The 25,396-nt window shown below is 34.3% G+C and overlaps 2 protein-coding genes and 1 non-coding gene across 8 annotated transcripts; 2 read left to right on the top strand and 1 right to left on the bottom strand.

Annotated features, from left to right (window-relative positions):
- The first annotated feature begins 2,299 nt into the window (after positions 1-2,299).
- LOC112292921 (protein METHYLENE BLUE SENSITIVITY 1) lies at positions 2,300-3,029 on the top strand. Its single transcript, XR_016506510.1, has one exon. It is a non-coding gene; the product is annotated as a protein METHYLENE BLUE SENSITIVITY 1 (transcript).
- Positions 3,030-12,572: 9,543 nt separating this feature from the next.
- LOC112292529 (UDP-galactose/UDP-glucose transporter 5) lies at positions 12,573-17,197 on the bottom strand. 2 transcript variants are annotated; one of them, XM_024541101.3, is made up of 11 exons: positions 16,673-17,197; positions 16,275-16,391; positions 15,850-15,945; positions 15,153-15,215; positions 14,833-14,931; positions 14,566-14,645; positions 14,174-14,286; positions 13,866-13,954; positions 13,659-13,736; positions 13,369-13,443; positions 12,573-13,031 (listed from the first exon to the last, which is right to left on the bottom strand). In XM_024541101.3, the coding sequence occupies exons 1-11, from the start codon at positions 16,805-16,807 to the stop codon at positions 12,894-12,896; spliced, it is 1,083 nt and encodes a 360-aa protein (XP_024396869.1). In that variant the 5' UTR covers positions 16,808-17,197; the 3' UTR covers positions 12,573-12,893. The 2 variants fall into 2 exon arrangements, with proteins under 2 accessions (XP_024396869.1, XP_024396870.2); XM_024541102.3 differs by having other exon boundaries at positions 16,617-17,086.
- A 134-nt stretch (positions 17,198-17,331) lies between these two features.
- LOC112292527 (armadillo repeat-containing protein LFR) lies at positions 17,332-19,385 on the top strand. Of its 5 annotated transcripts, XM_090256142.1 has the most exons (4): positions 17,332-18,465; positions 18,618-18,727; positions 18,966-19,047; positions 19,263-19,385. In XM_090256142.1, exons 1-2 carry the CDS (start codon positions 17,512-17,514, stop codon positions 18,723-18,725), a joined length of 1,062 nt encoding a protein of 353 aa, XP_090112268.1. In that variant the 5' UTR covers positions 17,332-17,511; the 3' UTR covers positions 18,726-18,727; positions 18,966-19,047; positions 19,263-19,385. The 5 variants fall into 5 exon arrangements, with proteins under 5 accessions (XP_090112268.1, XP_090112269.1, XP_090112267.1 ...); XM_090256143.1 differs by having other exon boundaries at positions 18,632-18,727; positions 18,966-19,385; XM_090256141.1 differs by having other exon boundaries at positions 18,966-19,385.
- The last annotated feature ends 6,011 nt before the right edge of the window (positions 19,386-25,396 follow it).

The raw sequence follows: 25,396 nt of genomic DNA, 5'->3' as shown, positions 1-25,396 counted from the left end.
CAAGTGAGAGACTGTTCCTGCCTCCATGATTTCCAAGCCTGACAAATGGGTATCTTCATTGTTTTCCTGGGAAATTGCACACCTACCTCAGGAATAGATCAGGTTTAGAGATATGTCTTCTTTTTTCCCCTTCAGTGTGTATGGATATGATAGTATCTGCATCTAACATCCTGCCCTGAAATGGAAAGTCAAAACGCTCCACTGTCCGACTCCAAAATAGAAGCTGAGATGTAAAAAAGCTGGTGACTTGGAAGTACCTAGCAGTGATCTCCACAGCCTGTTGGGTCGACACCGGAAGCCCCGGTCCCACACTGTGCACGGTATGCTCGTGCCTGGTTTACCCATTGTTTTCTGTTCGTCCCTGCTTCCTCCGCATTTTGCACTACACAGCACTTGGCAACCCTGCTCTAGAGATCCACTCGGATTTCCTACACATCTGCTTTGCGTTGACCATGCACCGAAGTATCGGCAACATCGCATCCCACAACCAGCTCACTGTTGCTGGCTGGATATCTTCACCATTTTCTACTAGTCTTATGTTGTTTTATTACATCATGCAAGCAAATTAATAAACAAATAGAAACTCCTCTTTATTCGTTCATTCAGTCAATCATATGTGTGTATGTAAACATACATGTAGGTGAGAGAGAGAGAGAGAGAGAGAGAGATGATTCGGGTTTAAAATTGTGACTAGCCGTGCACGATGAATTTTTGCATTTTGACACTGAGTTCCGTTTACACTGTTTATTTGTACATTTACACATTGATAAGTACTGTTATTATTGATATTTTGATGTAAAGTTGTTTAAATTTATTGTATGGTATTGGATAGATATATTATCATTGTTTATAGGATGTGATTATTGAATGTTTCGCCTCAAATAGCATTCATAACATTAAGCAGAGAACCGAAATTCTAAAACCGCTCTCAAATTTTATGATAGTTTGAAAAAAAAAAATCACTTGAAAAAATTAAAAGAATGAAAAAATAATTCATCCACACAAAATTATAATATTAATGAATACATAATTTAGATATATTTGTGAGAGTAATAAGCAATTGAAGATGACAACTGAAGACATTGTGGTGGCATAACTATTTTAAAAGTATCAAATTATTTAAAAAATATAATTTCTTATAATACATTTAGAATATCCACATAAAATAAAAATAGAAAACAAGAAGCTGTTGTTATTAGTTGAAGTTGGTGTCAAAAAAGGTGTGATTTTGAAAAAGATTTAAAAAGCTTTAACACAACAATAAATGATTTAACAATATATAAAAATATTCAAATACTTTACAGTAAGAGAAATAGAAAGATGCATACTGTATTTGGAAAATTAAGTTTACAGTGCATGGATATGTAAGGTTGATGTCCGCAATTGTTTCAAAATTTTCAAAATAAAATCAACCAGACTTACAACAATACAAAAAACATTATCTATTTGTATAAAAGCATGCATAAGTTTGATGGGCTAAAGGCAATTCTATGGTTGCAATTGGTCATGTAATCTGATTTGATGATATCAATATTTATAGAAATTTAATGTAATCTTTCATTTCCAAAACTTGAACATGTGTAATATGTGAGGTTGATTATATATAGATAAATAATAAATATAGTTAGAAAAAAATTATATTAGGATGTTGCAAAGATTATGTAGATCATATGTAAGATTATCATTTCTCCAGGGCTTTTATTAATAAACATTGACCCTATGCTAAAAAATTACATAAAAAATCATGTCTCAAAATTATTGGCACGTAAAATGATGATAAAAGAAAAGTCTTGTGAGCTCGATTGAACAATTCTAGTGAAAGGTCCATTTTGTCGGGTAATCCCCATCCTGACCTACCGCAGGTGTGAAAGGGACCCCACTCCGAGCCACGGCGATATGGATGAATCCCAGGGGGAACACGTTCTCAGGGCAAGTAGGTGTGTGGGAACGGCTCAATCCACGCCATGCCCAAGTGGTCCAACTTGAAAGCAACGCGGAAGGAACTGAACCAGCCGGTTAGGGCTGACGCCATCCGAAGGGTGCAGGCTACGCTTGCGCTTTGCCTAGGAAGGATTGCGCTGGGCCTTGGATCATTTAGAAAGCTTCTCAGGCAATCGTGCTCTCGCGTCTCCTCCCCTCTCCTCGCTCTCACGCGACTTGCCGTCGCTGCCTATCTCTCAGATTTCTCAGAAATTTCTGTTGAGTGTTTGGTGCCCTTATTGAAGGGGTGAGGAGGGGGGAGGAGGAAGAAGAAGGAGATAGAAGAAGGAGGAAGAGAAGCGTTTGTCTTCGGGGACAGATGACGGGGAAGGCGAAGCCGAAGAAGCACACGGCCAAAGAGATTGCCATGAAGATAGATATGGCCACGACGAACCGCGGTGGAGGCAAGGCAGGCGTGATCGACCGCAAGGCCTTGGACAAGGGCGGGCATGCGAAGCTGGCGTGTCCAATTTGTAAGGCGACGGCGCCAGACGTGAAGAGTATGTCAATCCACCATGAAGCGAAGCATCCGAAGCTGCCGTGGGAGGAGGACAAGCTCATTAACCTGCATGCGACGGCGTCGACCGCTGAGGACAAGCCCAAGCCCGGTGTGCGAGGCAGCTTGAAGAAATGAGGAAATCTCTTCCAATTGCTACTTTGTGTGAGTGGAGTGTCTGTGTCGGGTGTGATAGTGACTGTGGCGATTTGACCTTGTATAGGATCCGAGACCGAAGAGGATAGTGTAGGGAGTTACAGACGAGAGGAGAATGAAAGCCAGGAAGCTGGTAACACTACTTACATGCGTCCCGATATTGAAGCTGTGTTCTGGTTTGAGGTACTTCTAAGGGTCTAGTGTGAAAGAATGCGAGGCCGGAGTTACGCCGCTTCCGTTAAAGTAATAGGCCGCTGCACAGAGCGAGCCTCTGATTCTTGCATTCCGTGTGCCCTGGTAGGTGTTGTGGTTTTCTTAGGTTGCTGCCCTCGTCCAGCGCTTTGAACCTCATCTCAATGAAGTTGGCTCCTGTGCAATTGAGTGGCACCGACATGGATATGACTTGAGAAGTTGTGGCTGACCCTAGGATCCCTTTAAGCGTGAACGCCTGCGCAATATGTGGTGATGGAGGTTTCTTGTGTCTATGTTCTCCCTTAATGAAAAACCATCCGATGGTTCGGGAAGAACATTTATATTTATCTTAGCTGTGTGTCATTCAAGGTTTTTGGTCTGCTTGTCTGGATGCTGTGAAGCTCTGACTATCTAGTACTTCTGAGGGAGGATGTGTTTTCCCCTATTTAATGCCCGATTGTGGGAGGTCCTCGTCAATGATTACCTGATTATCTGCAATTTCACCGCTTGATACGTTTAGTTATACCAGCAGTGATTTTTCACGGGCGAGTCATGAACCAAGTCTTGAAGTCGTAGGGCAGACGGTCGACATACCTCTGTCAGATATGCTCCAGCACAGCTTCCTTGAAACCATTGTCTCATTATTCATGATACCTCCGTGTCGGAGTTGATGTGCGAATTGTTTAGACGAACGATAGAGTTAGCCAAATGTACATTCACCACTGAAATATTTTCCCATTCAGTTGCAACCGGCATGCATAGCAACACTGTTCGAAAATCGGTCCAGTGAGAATCGCAGCAGCATTCCGGAGCTCGACTTCTCCGAGGAAGGGACCGAAGTGGATGCAACCACTGTATTAGGACCAGAAATCCCCGGTTCAAGAATCTATTGCCTCGCAGCATTCTCTGCCACTGCCGAACATTTTTAGGCACCGCCCCGTCTTGAATACGTTGAGACAATCATAACTAGAAACAGCAGTAACATCAAAACGTAGGGATAGCTTACTGAGTCCGCTGATAGGAATGTGGAATACCCAGATGTGAGGCAGTAATCATAACCTCCGTAGAGTGCGACCACCAGCACCTCATGACCAATCTGGAAATTCCAGATCTACACTCGAATTTTCTCACTCCATCGCACTGGAACACGAACATCGAAATGCACGTGAACGTGCAAAGCTCACAGCAGCGAAAGCAATCAGGTTGGGGGGCTAAACTTCAACGAAAGCATTTTGGCTAAACTTACCTCGCTACTCAGTCCAGCATATTAAACAACCATCTTCTGCAACCTTCGCTATTTGCCAGAGGCCTGGAAGATAAACGTCATATCAGTTAAAAGAGATACAAGAGGCACACAGAGGCCATGCAACCCATGCACGGTCACTCTATGGGGGTAGGATTTCAGTAGCTAACCACCAATGACCAGACCCAGTAACTTGGGTCATCCCAGTAAGCTATCATGGCAGCACTTCCACTGCTTGCTAGAGGTGCCAGGGGCATAGGGATTGAGTAAAGGGCCTGAAGTAAAGCCCCAGCCAATCGCTTTTTCTCCGGTGTTATTGTTCATATTGGGCAAACTTGAGTAACCGACACTCGGGTGTTGAAATACCACCGTGGGAATACCATGAAGTTTCTATCAATTAAGAGAACCCGTTTGGCTGTGAGGGATCTGCTGAAGGATAAACTTAACACTCAACACTCGAACAGCAACTCAGAGCTGCTCTCATTGGGCATTTTCGAATTTGGAGATGAATATCTAGTGCATGTCTTGGTAGCTGGATAATGAAGACAATAAGCAGCAAGAGAGCACAATCAGTGACTGGCCTTGTAGCGATGTACATGCACTAGAGAGGAGTGTTTACAGACCACACTAATGTTAAAGTATTTAACAATATGTAATAATGATCTTCATATTAGTGGTGAATCATCCTTCATCTTGGAATGTTAACCATTCTACTTGCTCACAAATTTGATTTTGATTTTTTTTCCTTTGGTCATATGTTGAGGTGATAAACCATTCATTAGTGAGTTCAGTTTTTATGTAAAGTAAATAAATAAATAGGGTATAGCTAATGCCTTTACAATTTTTGATATTGTCATTCCATCTACATTCTTTTTCAATGCTAAATAAAAAGAATTTTTTTCAAAAATAATATTTGCATTAAAAATATTTATATATATAATTTTTAAAAATTAATATATATATATATATATATATATATATATATATATAATTGGAATAATAAAAACTAAAGAAATATGTTAAGTTGGTGGCAAGTTGCGGTGGTAGTAGCAAAATTTGTGTAGCATTAGCAAATCCTATACAAATATAAACATATAAATTATTTTGATTTTTAACACTTTTTTTTATTTATAACGGAATTTTTGAGATATTCTTTTCATCTTAATCTATAACAACATAGATTAATGGTTGAAATTAATGAGTTTTTATAATGTTATTTATTTATTAATTTATTGGTTATTTTATAATATTTCTTCTTAAAATCATTAATTATGGTAATTAAAATTGACTAAAGGCAATAAAAATATAAGATTTTATAGCAAAGTTATATGTATTGGCATCAAGGATCGAGATCATACTCTATTTATATTTTTTCAGAGAAGAACAATAATAAAAATTGATTTTTGATTTTTTTTCATTCATTTATTTTTTTAATGTGTCCATTTGACATTACATTGTGTTTGAGTATTTTTTAACAATAAAATTAGATTTTATAAAGAAAATTTCTTAATTACAATTTTTTTATATTAATGCTTGTAATCCATTAAATTTTTAGAATTTAAGATTATTTAGCACAACACATTAAGGCTTTTGTTGTTTTAAGAGATATATTTTTACAAGAATATATAATATCATTTTAACAAAAATAAAAACCATGCATTATAAATTTATATTATCATTCAAAACATTGTTGATGTGCTACTGGTGTACTTTTAGAGGTACATCCATGAAAAATTGAAGAAACATCTAATGCCTACTTGTTTTTAAGTCTTGTGTTTTTTCTTTTTTTCTTTTTTTTTTAAAGAAAGAAAACATTATATATTGGAACACAATACATTTATGCATTAATAGAGTGAAAACAAAATACAACAAACTACTTCAGTTCTTAAACTTAGAGACAAAACTAAGAATACAAAGTACATGGAGCCATTATTAAGGCAAGCTCATCTATGTACTACACTGAGGTATTCTAGAATCATACTACACTAAGGTACACTAGAATATTTTCATATATAATCATACTACACTGAGGTATTCTAGAATTTCATTTATTTTTTTTATCACATCTATAATCAAGTATTTAATTAGAAATCTTAAAAAATTTCCATCTTTTGAGTAGAAAAGACCTATGTTGTGGATTTAATTTTATTTAATTTTTTAAAAAATATTTCAAGAAACTTATTTATATTAGATCAAATCCTATAAATCTATGTTTTTTTGTATTAAGTATATTCTATACTATATTCAGGGACAAACTTATTTATGTGAATTCAAATTATCTACAAATAAATTTCTCTTCATAAAGTCTAAATTTTTCAAAAACATTTGAATCTTAATAGAAGATATATTAGAAAAATTATTTATTATCAAGTAAAGAATTTCCAACCACTCCTATTCTAGGAATTGAATGTTAATTTATATAAGAAAAAAGTAGCCCAATTTCAAACATAACATTCTTGATGACAATTCTAAAACTGGTAGAAAATAAATTTATGTGTATATAGTTCATAGATAGAATTGTAAATGTCAAAATTCAAGCTAATTTTTTCTCTTCAAGTATTCATTGTTGTACAAATTTACCATATGATCTAAATAAACAAAGTCTCTTTGGTGGAGTAAGGATTGGACTAAATGTCTTTTTTGTTAAATAAAAAGTTATATTTCATAGACATGCATATTTATTCCAATAATTATGTAGATAATATTAATGAGTAGAAGTTAAAGTAGATAAAATTGACAATATCTTGAAGATTAACTTTTTAGAATCTTCATAGACTCAACTGTACTTTTATACAAGTCTACAAGTGATTGGTAGGTTGAAATCTTGGCCAATAAATTGGCCACATGTTATACATGTTTGTGACTTGTGATACGAGTTGGTTATGTAGCATACATGTACGAAACTTGTTGTATGAGTTAGACATGTATCAAAGGTCCTAAAGAATATTGCCACATAGTTCATACTTAGATAGTATATATAGAAGCAAGAGTGAAGCCTCCTTAACTCTTGTCAACTCATTTCTTGCTTTTAGTCTAATTTTAGGAGTGTAATTTTTCAATATTTGGTAATAACTATTCCAATTTTTTCTTTAATATACATATTTACTTATTTTCTTTTTAAAAAATTTCTTTGAAAAATATCTTACATATTTATATACAAACTTTGAGTTCTTACTCTTGACATTATGACCTAAAAGAACAATCTATTTTCCTACCACTATATCAATAGAAGAGCTATTGTTTTAGAGTAAATTCTTGTTAAGTTATTAAAATATGTTAGAGAATCAAATTTCTATTTATTAATTTAACCATAAAAAAAATCAACACCAAAATATAATTTTTTGGTCAATTTTGTTAAAACAATTTTAACAATTTTCAAGAAGCTTTCTACTTGAAGCATATTGTCTTTTAAGTCTTATTCAAGTGAAAGTTTTTTTTTTTTTTTTTTTTTTTTTTTTTTTCTTCCATAGGATGGAATAAGACAAACCATTTTTTTTTCTACTCTACTATATTTTAAAGGAGGTTGGAATAAAATATAAAGAAGATGGTCAAACCTTGATTTATATAATCCAATCTAAATACTGGATTTTAGAATGGCATTATTTTGATAAAGAGTTTTTTTCTAAAAGATTGGAATATAAATGTGAAAAAAAAAAATCTAAAAGGAGCCATAAAATAAAAGAATGTAATATGTAGATATTGCTTCTTCTATAGATAACAAAGACATTGGGGCTTTGAAGACTTTTTTAATACAATGAAGATTATTTGAGTGGAAAATTGCAGCTTGATGGAATTTGAGGTCAATTTCAAAGAAATAATATTAAAGATTCTTTAATAAGAATAAATTCTAAACATTATGAAAGGAAGTAAGAAAGTTGATCTAAATAAACTTATTTATTTGTGGCTAGAATTTTCTTATTTTTTTTATATATATTTTGAAAGTATTCTTCTATTTATAATATAAGATAAACAACTAGATCAAATTTAATGCCCAATTTCCATAAATTGTTGGTTTAGTTTTGAGTATTCAATATCTAAGAAACTATTAAATATTTCCTTGGCCTAACTAAAGAGCCAATAATATCCATTTGGATAAGTGAGCTTTGGTGGATTATTTTAGATTAATGATTCTAAAGCCACATCTATCACAAGTTTTATAACAAACCTTTTATGCAATTTAAGATTGAATCCAAAAAGTAGTGTTTTTTTACAAATAAATTTTACCATTGCTTTAATCTTTTAAATAGCTTGTACAAAGTCAATTAAAATGGAAAAAAATGATGTAATAAAGAGAGTAGAATGTTATTTGCAATGATAGCTTAATTTGCCACATTAATTTTGATGAAGCACAGATAATCTAATTTATATTAATAAAAAATTGATTGGCATCTTAAATATTAAAAGAGATAATAAAAAAAACCTTACAAGCTTACTAATATTAATATTTTATTTTCATATCTAACTAGATTGATTTAACCAAGTTGGATGATCTAATTTTAAAATTATAAGTCTACAAAAATTTTGAACTTATTTATTTCTAAACTTAAAGCTGGGCTGAATTATTTAATAAATTTTAATAAATAAAGTACATTTGCTTCTTTTCCAAAGACCATATTTGTAGAGTCATTGGTAAATTAGTGATTTGTTAATGGGGACTTCAAAAAATAAAGAAATCTTATAGATGGTATTGATGGACATCATGTTGAATAATAATATTAAAAATTTCACCAATCAAGATGCACATAGTAAGGTACTAAAGGACAATCTTGTCTCACACCTTTTTTTAATAGATAAATGATTTTATTAAAGTCCTATCAATGCCAATTAATATACTTATTTTATATATATTACTTTTAATTATATAAAGAAAAGAAAATTTAAAAACTAATTATTCTAAAGCTTTAAACATAAAATCCTATAAGACCTTATTATAGGCTTTAAAAATATAAATTTTTTATAAGAAAAGGAATTAATGCCACTTTTATAAGGCAATAAAGTCTTGGTTTGATTTATTGTCTATTGAATAACTAATATATTATCTAAAATAAACCTCAAGGAAAAAAAAACCAATTTGGTTAAAGTAGATGACTTCTTTAAGAATTATTTGGTATTGTCTTCAAATTACATTAGTAAAAAGCTTCTCAAATGTATTTAATAAAAAGATAGAAATCTAGTTACTAGCTTTGTTTTTTTTTTTTTTATCTTCTTTGTGAAAAAAGAACAATGTATTTTTTGACTATATAAGATAAAAGTTACTTATATATATGTATATATATATATATATATATATATATATCATAATTAATCATTATTTATCAAAAATAGCAAAGTAGATGGTTTGGGAGTGATTAATCTATAAAAGATCCTTTATTGCCTTTTAAAAATGGAATTAATTTCTTGTCTTCTTGTTCTTCTTCTTTGTTGCTAATTCACAATCCAATGAAGATTATCTAAATTTATGCATCTTTTACTCATTGGCAAACCATTAGTGTTAAAGAAATAGGTTGTAATAGACAAGAACTTGAATCAATACAACATGTGGCATTTACACTTAAACAAGATTCAATATTTAGAATTAAAATTTAGATATATAATACTTCTAACACACATTATTAAGCTGCCAAGATATTTACTAGACTTAAGGCTTCTATTTAGAGCATATATTAACCCCTTCTCACTAGTCCTAAGATAAGATGCTCATCATTTGGGCTATGCAATTAATAAAGTCACTTGTGAGTGTAAAATTCACTCCTTACATCAAATTATAATATAGCTTCAATTAAAAAAATGCTTGTAATTGGTGGTGTAAAGTGGAAGAAGCAAATACAACAATAAATGAAGAACAATATAAAATAAGTGAAGTAAGTGCACTCAAAGAATTGCAAACTACAAAATTGGTCACAATCTATTTATTAGATTTTCATCCAATAAAAAATAAAAAATAAAAGTAAAAATTTAAAATTTAAAAAATATATTTTTAAATAAGTAATTTATATAAAAAATATATAAATTAGAATCATAATAAGTAATTTATGATAATTTAAATATTAAATAAAAATAATAAATAAATAAATAAATAATTTATACTTCAAAAGTATTTATAATTTATTTAAAAAATAAAAAATTTGATCCTCACTAAGGCTCCTAAGTAGTGTATATGGATATCTTAGAGAGGCCACAAAGCCTTAGTCTTATCCTCATATTAACATTTAAGGTGCTTCAACCCATATAGAACTTGTGCACCTCCATTCTTACAAAGACTAGAAAAGCTACTTATCTTCCTATCTTGTACTAGTAAAACTAACAATTTTGCATTTTTATCTTCATCATGGTGTTCAAAAACATCAAATTAGCCTAACGACCTTGAATAGTCTTTAGATCTTATTTTATTTTTTCATAATGGTTCTGAAGGTGGTAAAACTCATTTTTACTAAAGTCTTGAAAATGACTCTAAATTTTAATAAAAGTTTTTAAATAATTGATTTAAAATAAATTCTAATAGTTTTATAATATTTTCAGAATGCTAATATCAAATTAAAGGTGCTTATTCCTATTTTAGTGATTTTTTATAGTTATAAAAATAATTTAAATTAACTAAAAATTATATTTATTAAATAAATTACTAAAAAATATGAGATATTTTTTCATTCTTCTTCTAATTAATAAATAAAATTTATAAATTTTTGTAAGTATTACATGTAAATAGAAAGCCAATGTAGACATTGGTTTCAATAACTAATTTTTAATTTTTAATAATAAGAAAAAAACATCAAATTAAGTAAAATAATTACCTCTAATACTTATCAAGTTTCTATTTATATAACTTTTTCTCAAATACAACTCTTATATTTAAGAAACCTCACAAAACTTGGAGATCATTAACTTGTCCCATTTGACATGCTTTCAAAAGAGGGTTTGAATAGAATCCGAGGATACTTGCAAAAACTTCCACCGATTTGGCGAATGAGTTAAAAAGCGCCTCCAATGTAGGAGGTAGAGGGAAATTCTATCCAATTCTGTTTCTTTGTCCTTTAGCTGTTTTCCGAAGATTTGAAATCGCCAGTAACTAAAAGTGCGATGCTGTTAATCGGCTACTGAAATCAACGACAGTGTGCTGGCTGTGCACCTGATTTTACTGAAGTGTGCAATAGTTTTCGCTATGCTTCACTGGGAAGTCGGATTAATCTTGTGCTCTCAGTGTCAGCAGTATCTGGAGGCATCACACATGAGAGGCCAGCTATCATCGAATGGAAGAAGATCTAGCAACCAGGCTATGTGGTGCAACTGGGTCATGACTCTGCGCCCAACATCGACAATGAAAAAGTTGGACAGCAAGTGAACATTGCCTCAACGCTAGCACCAGCAGAAAACCACCGTGCAGACAAGAGTGAACCTTCGACAACGCTACGTCTTTGCTCAAAGCGTGCTGTAAAAGGTGGGCAGGATATTTCTGACCATCGCCGTCGTCGGATCAATCCTCCTCGACCCATGGCGTCGCAGACCTGTGATTTAGAGGATGATTTGGAGGACGGTTTTGAGACCAAATTACATGACTTGGCAGCGTTCCAGGAGCCGAGTGTGAGGAAGAGTAATCCGTGTGATAAGAACGGCGCTTTATCTTCTCAACTGGACTGATCTAAGCCTACGTTGATGACTGAACGTTTCCCATATGTATAGTAATGTCCATCAATCAGCCATGCGCATTCCTAGATTCCAAGTGATTTGTTTGGCATCGGTTTTGTAGCCATTTCATAAACGAAGAAGGCATCGTTCTCTTTTTCCAGTAGTTTTGCTGAGTGGGTTCAGGGGAATCGGGAGAGGATACCTGCGTCTGCAGAAACGTTTGGGACTCAACTTCCTTTTCTATTGAATCTTTCGTCTTTACTTTGATTCTAGTAATCTCTACATTCCGTTCACATTGATACGAAGTTATGATATTTCCTGATTGCGGTTAATTTGATTATTATTGCTAGTATAATAATAAATCTAATAATGTGCTTGTGATTCAATCAAATCGTAACTGTGAAAAGAATGTTAAGTTCGGAGTTAGGCTTCCATGAAGATGAAGCCACTGGATGGTCATTGCCCTCAAGCCCACTGAACAATATGTGATGTGAAGATTTCCTTCATTCTTTTTTTTAACTGTGAGATGAGATGATCAAATCCACTTTCACAGTAATTAGTGTCATAGCTTTCCAGGTGATTACTAGGTAGAAACTTCCAGGAGAATTCCGAGAATGGTTAAGGGAGATTTTTACCGCTCTCTCTCTCGCTAACCACATGTAGAGCAACATTTCATGTCAAATATGGGAGGAGAGAAGGGCATTTTGCACCGAGTTTAATGGGCAGGAATGGCCTCTTTCCAGTTCATACGTTGTGGCAATATAGAAGCTAAATTGCTATTCTTTCTAAAAAAAATTCCACACCTCCCACTAGGTACCAGTAGTGTTAAGTTCAATGTCCACTATGTTCATACTGCAAATAGGATTCAAAATCTTCCTACGGTTTCACGAAATTGAAGGAAATGACCTCCGAGTTTTGCTTATCCACCATTGAACAAGCGCGAGAATACAGTGCCAAACAACTCGGTTTGGTTCTTGGTTGTGTAACTTAGTTCCTACATGATGTAAAATTCAATGAGCCCACAGCTCCTATTTTGAAGGTTTGAAGTGATTCACTCATACAAATTCTTAGTTAGATTTATTTTGAGAATCAATCACCAAAAGTAGGCCACATGATGCTATCCTCCTGCCTATCTATTTTTTATTTAAAGGATGATATAGATTATCAGGGGATTCCCGCTTGTTGGTTCGATTTGTTCACAGGCTACACGTCTTGTAGAAGGCTCTCATCCTCAACTTCAAACTCATCCATTTCCTCATCCGTAAGTTGGATCTTGTCACACTTCTGGTGATTGTGCTGCATCATCGACATTGTCGTTCCCAGCATTCCAAGCATGAATATCTGCACCATAACCCACCAGATCCTGTTAAAATGATGAAGCATTATCGAAGCTGCAACACATAACGGAAATGGAACTTCGAGGCGACTAAGCGAACGTACTTGCGATTACATTATTCATGTATCTCGTCATATAAATACAAAATCAACTAGCAATATACAGCGTTTCTTTTAAGAATTCCCAAAAGCACACCGCTCTGCTCCTTATCGAAGAAAGAATATTCCAGGGCTCGGGCTTTATTTCAAAGCCTAGGCTAATTTAATCCATATAATTTTGGACTTAAATAAACAAGTCGACGAAAAGACTACGAACAAGGTTCAAGGGATACAAAATACTTACAATTCCAATCCACTTAAAAACATTATTCACAAAGTTTAATTCTTGCGATTTCCCTGCCAAGATATTCACCATTATCTGCAAAGAAAACACACTACTCTTAAGATCCCAAGTGAAGAAGTGAGGATGGTGATTAGGTAGTCAGCTTTCCAAGACCATTCCTACGTGCAATGCCATTCCTGATACCCGTTTATAAAGAAATATAAACACGCCCACGTGCTTAATTAATAATTCTGTCACAACAGCGACGAGTATCCATTGTCTGTTCTCTAGGTGGAAGACTTAATTCGCACCTGATGAATCATCACACAAATAAGAGCTCCACAAAGACGCAGCATGTATGACATTAAGAAGGTCATGACAACTCCCATCTGCAACGAGCAACCCAAATTTATGGCGTTAAGTCCACCGATTCCACCTTCCTCCCTTCTATAAAGCAGCAATTATAAGGATAGCACTGCAGCCATGAATATAATGACCAGAGAAGAAAATCAACTTACGAATGAGAGCAGAAGAACACTTGCAAAGGAGAAAGGATGTTTAGCGTGAAAGCTAATGGCTTCAAGACACCGAAACTCCCACAAAAACCCTGTATATCTATTTTGCAAATGAGAACTTAAATGTAATCTTGCTCATAACCTACAAACTTGCTCTACCATTCTAAACACAGATGTTCCTGTTGTATATCTGACCTGAATCTCTCAAAACGAAGACATGCTCGATATAGAAGTACAAACACTACTTTTTATGGAAAGAATCACATGTAACAAACTGTGCTTAGTAATTCTTTTAAAGTAGGAAAACCCACCGATGATCCGAATGACTGTAGCAAAAAGTGAGATAAAGAAGACCTGCTCAGTGATTGCTGTGTCAAGTTTACGAAATAATTTATCCTGGTAAGTTTGATTTAATCCCTCCATCCTACATAGAGATATCATCATGATTCAGAGTTGCTTGTGATTATTGTAAGAAATTAAAAAAAAAACAAAACAAAACAAAACAAAACAAAAACAAAGACAAACAATAAAGGTCTCACATTGAAGGTAATGGTTTCTGATAAAAACATCAATTAAGAAGTCACTCTCGTTATGGCAGTGATGAACATAAACTCAGTAGTAATCATACTTGTTTAGTGTGCATTGAATACAAACGATAATACTTCATGCATCCATGAAGTAGTAGATGGTAAATAGGTTCTACCCAAGATAAACAACAGCCGCAAAGATTCCTCCGAAGGCCAGATACCAAGGAGCTATGGCATTGATAGTCTTTGAGGGCAACTGTAAATACACCAAATATGCCATAGCTTTAAATGACAAAGGAAGGACTACTCTTGAATGACAAGGTCTACTACACATGTAATTGTTTTTGCAAAGTGGTCTAAAAAGCAAATCAAAAGAGAAAGCCGGGATTTTATAATACAACAAGATGTACCGTCCTTCAAATAGCAGGTATCGTATAACATACCCATGGTAATGCTGATACGAAGCAGCCACAAATAAATAACCCGGAAACCAACCAATCCCTTCGGGAGAATTCTATATCCATCATTGCCATTTGCAAACCCTGCAGAACAAGATCAAAATGCAGATATTACAATACGACAAAATGCACATCCTCTGCCGTCTCAAATGAAAATGATACCTTTAAATTATTGTAAATGAGTCGAAATTTCAAGAATCTTTCAAATATATTAAATTTCAATACAAAAAGCAACTTATATAAAAGTCGAGACATGGATCCTAAGGGAATCCTTCTGCATGCTGTGCGGGAAAAGAACTGCCCACCATTACAATGACAACAATCAAGCATTGCCAAGTCAAGCTCCACTCCTCTCCAACAAGGCTCAGCTGCATCAGCACAATTGGGTAATTTTAGTTGCATCCATAGATTCACAATACGTCAAGGCATGCAGCTGTGGGTACATACACCACAAAATATTTTATACTACTGCAGTTCATGATTATGAACGAGTTGAAGATCAGTATTCTGGCATTACCACCATAAAAACCTTCAAACTTATTCCTGACACCAAATTAACAATTTATGTGAGAAATCTGCCCAAGAGTTATCGATGTTTATAACTAGTAAATTATCCAAATCAGCAGCCATCTAGTGATCACCTCCAAAACTCGACTTATCAAGGTAAAGACATCATTCCCATGCATGGCATCTTCAGATTTCATCGAGCATGATCGAATCCTTTCACTTCAAAACAATGATGCCCAGAACATTCGGGTCGATGCAGTGCTAAGTTTCTAAGATTAAGCTTTCTCAAATACTAGCTTCACAAAGAGATATAAGTATTCCCCCTCTTTCAACAGTGACGGATCTAAGTCACTGCAAAACAGTTAATGTAATTGTTCGGAGAGCTTTAGGGGCAGAACTACAATGACTTTTATATTATACACCATAAAACACTTTTCTCCTTGCGAGCTGAAGAACCTAAATTTTTACCCTTGACTTAGAAACGGAGGGTCGTACCTGGTTCTCAGCAGTAACGGCAATAGCTGCAGCAGTTGCGATCACTGCGTAAGCATGCAGAGAAGCTCTCATAGTGAAATATTTCTTCCCTTGGACCTACAAATCCAAGCTTATCCTTCTCTACAATTATCGCGTACTCAAAATAAAAATCAAACTAGCACGAAATTCATCCGTCACAGAAGATTTCAACATGAAAGCAAATTGGTAAAGATTAATATGCAAGCAAATGAAATTTCTTAAAGAAAAAAGAAAAAGAAAAAAAGGTGGTGATACGTGAGGTTTTGGCATGAAAACAAACAGGAAAGGGTCATAATAATAAGCAGAAGTTCTGTGAACGATTGCTGGCTTATGATCCATGGTTTGTCTTGGTCAACATGGCTTTCGATAGGGAGATATTGATTAAAGTACTAATGCCGCTTACTCACCAGTAGCAAAACTCCGGCAACAGCACAAGTCGCTGAACTTCCACAGAGCTTCGAAAATGCGCCGTACTGGGTGAAATTCACATGGTTATCCTCATATGATTGCGCTGCTGCTAGAACCTGCACTCTCATACGCAAGTACAACCTTCAAAATTCGTAATAAGAATTCAATACCTTGTAGCTGGTCGCAACTTGAATTTACCGAGACAAAATCCTCACTTCAATTGCAATCTCTATGTCAATGTAAGAATATTGCATTCTTACATGTAGATACTGTAACTGAAGCCCCCAACGACCGCACTGATAGTTCCAATCAAATAGAATGGCAGAAAGAAAAATGTAAACCTCAAATTGGGTTCCAAACAAACTTTCAGGACATTTGTTGGACGCCATGAACGCACCGGAGTCAAGCTGGTAATGGAAATTTTGATAAAAGCTATGGCCAGCGCAGCCAAACTCAATTTCACAGGCTCCTTCTGAAGCCATAGAATCATACAGTCGTGGAACCAGCCTGCATCACTGAACCCTAACGCCATCCCTCCAGAAAGTTGCGTTTCTCACTCACGTACCATAGATACCATGTAAAGTCCAACAACCCTGCTAGTTTCCAGCACGACCAAACCTGGCACTCGGCGATGGGAAGTCACGAGCACGAAGGCGGAAAGCTGTTCATCAAATTCCGATCTCCGCTTACGACAACCGAATCAACCCGACAAATCACTCTAAAAGCAAATCCCCGCAAACGATAATGCTACAGTTTGAAAATTTTCCTCAGTACGAAGCTCACTTCAGAGATTAGGACAATGGCATTGGGAACATGAGAAATCGAATGCAACTTCGAGCTGCGAATGCGTTAACATCCACTCGGCACCCCGCGATCGAAAGCTTCGAATCGAATTCTGAAAAATCCTGAGTGATCTTTGTCCGACTGAGAAGATCGGTCGCAGCCTACCGAGGATGCATGTTGGCATATCAAAAACTTCGTTCGTCTATTAATGGATGAAATTTTGATGAATGAATCTATTTTTCTGTTCGTTGAGACGATTGACGTTGATTGTGTGTGTGTGGGTGTTTTTGTGAGCCGGAGTGTTGCAGAGAGAACTTGGCGATGGCGATTAGGGTATGATGTCTGGAAGGACTGGATATGAGGTTGCCTTATTGAAGAGAAGGTTTTTTGTTAGTATTTTTTATGAGAGATTAAGGTGTGATTCTCGAGAGAGTTGTGTGAGCAGGGGGAGCGATGGCAGGGCCGCCTGGGGCAGGGGGTGGTAGCGGTCAAAAGCGGGGTCGGCCTGCTACGGCGAATGCTGGAAACAGCGCAAATCATGTAGGTCACGTGGAGAATGCCACTGCTGGCGCGGCGCATCAGCCTTCGCCTGGGCCGAACCTGGGCCCGTCGCTTCAAGTGAGCCACAATTTTGCAGAGCAGCATACGAAGAGAATCGTGATGGCGCTGCAGAGCGGCTTGAAGGGTGAGCTGGCGTGGGCAATCAACGCGCTGACGTTGTTGAGTTTCAAGGAGAAGGATGATACTCGCAAAGACGCAACTCCATTGGCTAAAGTGCCGGGATTGCTTGATTCACTGTTACAGGTGATTAGTGAGTGGCGGGACATAGCGCACGAGCGGATGTTTGCGAAACTGTCCAGGCCTCGCTTGCTAGGAGCTGATCAGCCGTATACGGGGTTTGGTCTCGAGCATGAAATATACATCCCCGATGATGCACTGCTGCATGTCAGGGCGGCGGCAGAGAGGAATGCTCAAGGTGCTGATGCAACAGAGACCAAAGAGGGATGGTGTTGGGACGAGGAAGGGCTTTTCAATCTCGACGAAATTGGTCGTCACGAGAAACAGATATGTGCTGTGGCGGTATCGAATGTGTTGCGCAATATGTCTTTCATGCCTGAGAACGAATCGTTCATGGCACAGCACCGTGGTTGCCTAGAAACTTTGATTACAGTCTTAGAAGATCACGAGACTGAGGACGAGGAGCTGGTTACAAACTCGACAGAGACGCTTTTGAACTTAGCGCCTTTCTTATGTTTGAAGATATTTACTAACAACGGGAACAATAAAGCGAACAACCCAGGAAGCTCAATGTCCGATAAGAGGATGATCGATGCTATAATGACGATGCTGTCGTCTCCTTTAATTTCCTGGCACTGCAATGCAGCAGAGCTTCTTGGACGACTTGTTGTAAATCCTGACAATGAATCCTCCATTTTGCCTTTTGTTCCCCTGATTTTCCCACGATTGGTAGAGCTTATAAGTACTGAAGTATCTGGCGATGCTCTCGCGGCTGCTGTGGCAGCATTACTCAATTTTTCCGAGATTAACACGGACTGCAGGTTGCGTCTTGCAGGCGAGCGCTGGGCCGTGGGAAGGTTGCTGAGGGTAGTAGGTTCATGGAATCATCATCCGCAGGAAGTTTGTCGAAAGGCAGCACTTACCCTTGAGAGTTTGGCCTCTGAACCTCAGAATAGAATTGTTTTGCTCGCCTACGAGAGCCTGATTGCTGAGCTGGCTGTTGTTGACCAGCGAATGTCGGATGTTTTTGCCCGCATCCTTTGGGAGCTCAGTTCAGGTGTTAGCTCCAAGATGGGATCCATTAGAGGAGTGTGGGGCTCAGCGTGATTCTAATATTTTTTTGTAACTCTAATATTTTGCTGGGTTTAACCGCCGAAAATGTTGTACAGCGGCGCTATTTGAAGAACAGTAATGCTTCCCTGTGTAGCACATGCTATCGATTGCATCCCTGGAAAGAATGCGTGGCTCCTGGTGCGTCAATTCATATCCTTCACTCATGGCTTAGAGATCATGTACTGTTTTGGGTACTGTGTGTAGTCATCAGGTTGCAGTCCTAGTCACACTGGGAAGAGTGCAACACTGGATTTTGAATTGTTTTGGCTACTACAGTTGAAAGATTCAGACGGAAGCTCATTTTGTATTCTGCTCGAAATTGTCATGAGATTTTGGGGGAGGTAATCTTGCAGGTCAGGTTTAACTGGAGATTCTGCGGCTTCTCAAGATCTTTACCACTGACTGTTTTGTAGCTGGTAGCCATCTCCCCATGTAGTTACATTGTAAGCAATACAAAACAGAGTTATTTTCTTTTCTTTTTCGTTTGATTATGCCTAATGGATGGCCGTGGTCTTGTTTTAGTTACAGAACTCATCGTTCCTTCTCATTTAATGTATTCTGCAGTTCTGATGAATATGTAAGATGTATTTTTTCCTGAGTGATGTATTCACCAGTTGCTGCATAAAATGAACTAAATTTGTTGTTATGCATATAAATTAAAACTTCATAAGTTTGTAATAGATACTTAATTAAAATGTTTCACCAAATATTTATCAGAAATAGCTATAGTTTCTACTTCTTTTTTCTTTTTTTTTAATCTGTTTTAACCTCACAATTATCATGAAATTTCTCAATTTAAAATAAAAATAAAAAAGGCCTTTGAAAATAAAACATTTATTTTGCAAGTACTTTGAGAACAACGTCTTTAAAAAATAAATTGTGAATACATCATAAATTTATTTTTGAACAGTCATAGGTCACATCATTTAAATAAAGTTTATTATGTACAAATTGTACTATATTCACTCTTCAATGATTGCAATTTAACCTATCTACTTGCAAAAAAAGATCAAATAGTAATCAATTAAAATATTTTTTTATTAAGATAGCAAAAGAATACCTTTTGTAATAAAAGGATAATAGAAATTTAGAAATAGCTTTACAAATAGATGTTAATTAGAAATTTTAAAATAAATTTATTAAATTAAATAATATACATTGTAATTCTAAAAATACATTATTAATTAAGATAATTTGAATTATTCTAATATTAATTAAAAAATTAAATTTAACAATTGAAAAAATATCTAGATTCACCTATAATTTGTCTATATTCATTCTATTATCTTATCATTTAGTTGCTACATAATTGTTGATATAATAACCTACATAGCAACATTAGAAAAAATTTAAGTATAAATGGATAGATAGAAGGAAAAAAATTAATTGTAAAAATAGAAATTAAAATAATATATATATACATGCAGAGTAGAGAGAAAAAAATAAGTAAATTGAAATATCTACCTAATATCATGTTGCATTCTTCACACTGCCATTATTGTAGTTTTATGATGTAATCAAAAGCAATTTTGTTTTTAACAATGTTTCAATGGAGTAGTCTTTTGTCTTTGTTAATAATAGATCCAATTTGGTAGAGATGTTGTTTTGGTAGAAAGGTCTAAAACATGTGCTTCCATTATATCAATTCACTAGGCCTAGGTTATAAGAGATCATCTCAGCCATTGATAATGCGTGATTTCAAGGCAAAAAGACCACTTTAATATTTGATCATTGTTGAGGCCTTTTGTAACTTTCTTCAAATAAAATATTTGTTATACTATTAAGAGTCATTTCTACCTTCAATAAAATCACCAAATATTAAGAGTCTTTTTCAAGGTTGTGATAGCAAATGCATGGTATCTTGCCATCTATTTGAGGAACATGTTGTTCTTGAGGATCTTCATCTTGATTATGCCATCTTTAAGATTGTAACGATTGCAATGTCTTGTTTGATAAGTCAGCAAACAATGGTTCTTGAATTAAATCTACCAATTATTGATTCTCTAATTTGTTAGCGTCATAAATATAAAGAACTCACAATCAAGGATAGAAGATAGAATTCAATCTTCATTGAACATTTTTTTATTTTTTTTTATAGAAAAGATTTGTTTGACTCTTCATCTTTGTTTTAATGGATGTTGTTGATGAAAAACTTTGATCTTTTTATTGCATATGAAAAAAAAAAAATATTGGCTCTAATGTGCATTTACTAATATTATATCTGTACAAATGAACAAGATATTCGAACCTAAGTTGGTGCAACCTTGACTCTATGACTTCTTTCATTTGAAACACTTGTTTATTATTTACTTTTATAGGATACAATGGCATTTGTCTTCTTTTTGAAATATTCATTATCTTATATGGCTCAGATATAGTGATATGGCTCAAATAGTATTATCCAACCATCTTATTGGTAGTTGATGGTATACCTCAAATACTGCTCCAAAACTTAATTTATGCGTTCTATTTGTCCATTAGTTTGAAGATGGAAAATCGAAGATAGTTTTATATCTATTTTTACAATCTTAAAAATAATTCTCTAAAATCTTGATACAAAATGAGTCCTCGTATCTAATATAATATCCTTGGATAATCTATGATAGCAATAGATGTTAGAATAGAAAATTTTAATTATTTCTTTACTTATGATAGATTTTCTATATGATACAAAATATACCATCTTGGTGAAACAATTTACTATCATGAATTTAGAATCATAAGAACTTGAGGCTAAAAGATTAGTGATAAAATCCATTAAAATGACTATACTTGGTTCAAAATATAGTTTTTTTTATTTATCTCCTTTTTTGATACATATTAGGTTATATACTCCTTCAAGATCTTGTTGATATAAATCTTTTCTTAATTTAATTCATTAAAAAAATCTAGATATCAAAGATAGAAGATACATATTCTTAATAGTAATCTTATTTAGCCCTTGATAATCTACATATACCTATAATTATCCATATTTTTTCTTTATAGAGAAGATTAGAGTTCATACTAGAAAACTATAAAAGATTTTGATCCAAGCCAAAATAATTCGGCTTAGAGTATAATTAAAAAAAAAATTGGTTTGGATCCACATTATAAAAAAGATTTTATGATTAACATTTTTAAAAGACATGGATCACCATTTATGACTTCAACATGAATAGGTTTAATTTTCTTCACTATCGGTATGATATATTTTTTAACAAACTCTTCATCTAAAAAACAAGCAAAGACTCTTGAATCTAGCAAGGCAAAGGCTTTTTGATGTTTAGGTCTTAAACTAATAACTACTGTAAAACAAGATGAAGGTTTTGAGAAGAGAATAAGACCTTCACTAGATATTAGACAAAGTTCCATCCACATGGTCTTTATTGTAATCAAACAAACTCATTTTTTTCTATATTGTATTCTTTAATAGTCATACTACTCACTTTATAGTTACATGATTTCTTTAGATAATGTTAAGTAGTGTGTTTAAATTCTCCATAATATAAGCACAATCCTTCTTCTTTAGAATGAATCTTTTTTTGCTCAATATGATATTAAAAATATATAGCATCAATTTGGATATCTTCCACTTTTGAATATATGTGTTAAAAAGATGTTAGTCTTGCCATTGAATTGAGGCCTATTTGTACAACTTATAGATTAAAATTCAAAAAGCTAATTAATACACTTTACAACAAAATTGATTGCTTGATTCAATGTCTAAGGATAAAATAAGTTGAACATCAATTTCTTTACATCATATTGTATTGCATAGAAAAATTGGCTAATGAGTGTAGCATTGTCCCATTTGATACCAATTGCAAGTTGTAAAAATTATAAAACATATAATGTTATAGATCAATTTTTTTGTCTCAAAATACAAATTTTTTTGGTTTTAATACAAATTATATTATATTCTCCATACATGGATCAAAATTATACCAAAAAAACTACTTAATTATCTAATATTGGATCTTGTTATTCAAAAAAAGATAAAAATTATAATAATGCAAAACTTGAAAGTAGTGTTATGATAAATCTGATTTGTGATTATAGAGTTGGATAGCTTTGAAATAGAAATTCAATCACCAATTATACTTTATTAAAGAATCCTTGAAACTTTGATCTTATGCCATCAAACTTCTCAAGTATAACAACTCTTGGTTCTCTAATGCTTAAATGGTATTTTATCATAACAGAAGTAACATGCTTTGATGCAGATGTTGAAGCAGCTTCAATTATCTCTATATCTTTACTTCTAGCCAATCTTATTATTCTTTGTGGTGGTAAATTGAGTTGATACATTGCAAGTAAAAACTCTCTCAATTGTTCTTCCATTTGTGCCATTACACTCTTCATCTTAATAAGCTTTGTCATAATAATATTAAAAAAAAGAAAATATCTAATATTATTCAAGATAAGTGGAAGAAAGGACTTGAGAACAAAGAAAGTACTAAAAATATTAATTTACAAGATATTAATTACAAACTTCTAATACACTTATGTCTTATCAAGAGAAAAAGATAATCCATTTTTAATCAAGAAAAGACAAAGATTTGATATTACAATCATCACTTTTGTCAATTTGTTAAGAATAAAAATTCAATGAAGGCAAATAAACAAGTGAAACTTTTTTCAAGAAAAAATAAAAAAATAGAAATAAGTAAATATGTATATTCAAAAAGAAACTATAATGGCTATTGCCAAAAGACAAAAAAAATAGAAATCCTTGAAAGTAGGCTAAATTCAATAAAGAAATTAACAATAATGAAGAAGGATTTCAACTTGATTCTCTATACATTATCTAATTAGGAGCTATGTAGTGATGTTCTATAGGTCTTCTAATACATGTTCAATATACAAGACATGTGCCTTAACTTATAAAGCTTCTAAGCAGCTTCTCTACAAGATATTATTAAATTAATCTATTTTTATCTATTTCTACCTATTCAAATTGTTTAGGTAATTATAGGAATAAATATGTATATTTATAATAGTATGATAGATAAATAGTTACATATTAGAAAGAGGTATACAATGAAAGGAAAATTTTGCACTATCCTACTTTCAATCTAGTGACATCAATCACATGACATAGAATGGTTCATTCTACTAAGAATTCTTATCATACATCACTTGACGTGAAATTCTCCTTGTAATTTGAAACTAAAATATTTTCTTTATGAGCTTAAGACATTAGAACTGCTATACTTTAGAAAAGACAACTTGAATTGTAGAGGCCAAAAAATTATTTATTTGAAATAATTACCTTTAATGTTACAATACAAAAAATTAATTGATTTAAATCTTTTAAAAATTTGGATCCTATTGAACAAAAACTATTGTTTAGTTAATTAAAATAATTAGCACTAATAAAATAATATTTTGGTGATTTTCACTTTTAAAAAATAAATTATTTATTACAATACCATTGTTTGTCATACATGTAATAAGATGCAAAACCATCACATTTACATCATGCAAAATTTAAAAAAATCATATCTCTCCTTAAAGACCCAAAAACACTCAACTAAATATGTCACACCATTTCAAAAACACTCAACTAAATTTGTCACACCATTCCAATGTAAAATATATAGTAATATCTCACATATAAATACTTATTTCAAAAAAACTACCCATACTTTCTACTTATTAAATATCATGCTTAGAACAACCGAAATGGACTTAGGAAAGGTGGTTGCACATCTAATTATGAAACACTGGCAACTCAAAACAAATCAAACCTAGCATCCACCCTTATATTTAGTGAAAAATGTACCTTATGCTACCAGAGCTATACCACTGTTTATAGCAAACCTAAATACAACAATTTGCAATGTGGAAACATGAATTGAGCAATAATTGTACATCGTTGTGTCCATGACAACGTCCAGTAGTAAATTCAAAGAAACAACAATGGAAATCCCTCGGAAGAAAAAAGTCGGGTCTCATTGTGCGGGATATTTCCCGCACAACTCCGTAACTGCGACACCTGGATCCTTGACCGAGACACGTCGTCAACGCAGTCGACGACTCATCGAAAACCCGGGGTCGGCACCCTCAGGAATGTGCACCTTCCTCGGAGCATCCTTCGATCTTTCCCAGGCGGCGGGGCACCTTCGCTGCTTACACCGACACGCTCTTGCCCACACACGCGTGCACACCTCCCTTGCGCCCACACCACCCCCCGGAACCGGTACATAATCCCAGCGCCTTGCACTGCACTTCCATCCTTCTCATTCAGCTTCTGCGGATTACAGTTCCACTTCAGTTTCGTCGCAGGATCAAAGACAAGCTCCTGCATCGGAGCAAGGCGAATTCAGCCCAGGGATTGGGTGATTGCATCGGAGTTCGACAAGTGAGCGGACTTACAGTGAGGGAAGTTAGAGTAGGCGGTGGTGCACAGGAATCAGTGTTGTGAGGATGGGGTCTCAGCAGCAGCAGCAGCGGGAGTTGGAAGTGACGGTGCTATCGGCGCAAGACTTGAAGAACGTGAAGT

This window comes from Physcomitrium patens, chromosome 15 (genome assembly GCF_059467195.1).
Source record: "Physcomitrium patens ecotype Gransden chromosome 15, ASM5946719v1, whole genome shotgun sequence".
Classification (NCBI taxonomy): domain Eukaryota; kingdom Viridiplantae; phylum Streptophyta; class Bryopsida; order Funariales; family Funariaceae; genus Physcomitrium; species Physcomitrium patens.
Note: the sequence above shows the minus strand (reverse complement) of the source record. Positions and strands in the feature narration are given on the sequence as shown.

Bases quoted from the DNA above. Each gene is read 5' to 3' on its own strand.
- LOC112292527 (XM_090256139.1), top strand. From the start codon at position 17,512: ATGGCAGGGCCGCCTGGGGCAGGGGGTGGTAGCGGTCAAAAGCGGGGT.
- LOC112292529 (XM_024541102.3), bottom strand. From the start codon at position 16,757: ATGGCTTCAGAAGGAGCCTGTGAAATTGAGTTTGGCTGCGCTGGCCAT. The intron at 16,392-16,616 runs GTTTACATTTTT...ATGAGAGTGCAG, and splicing joins TGTTTGGAACCCAATTTGAG to GTTCTAGCAGCAGCGCAATC. The intron at 15,216-15,849 runs GTACGACCCTCC...GTGCTGATGCAG, and splicing joins CCGTTACTGCTGAGAACCAG to CTGAGCCTTGTTGGAGAGGA.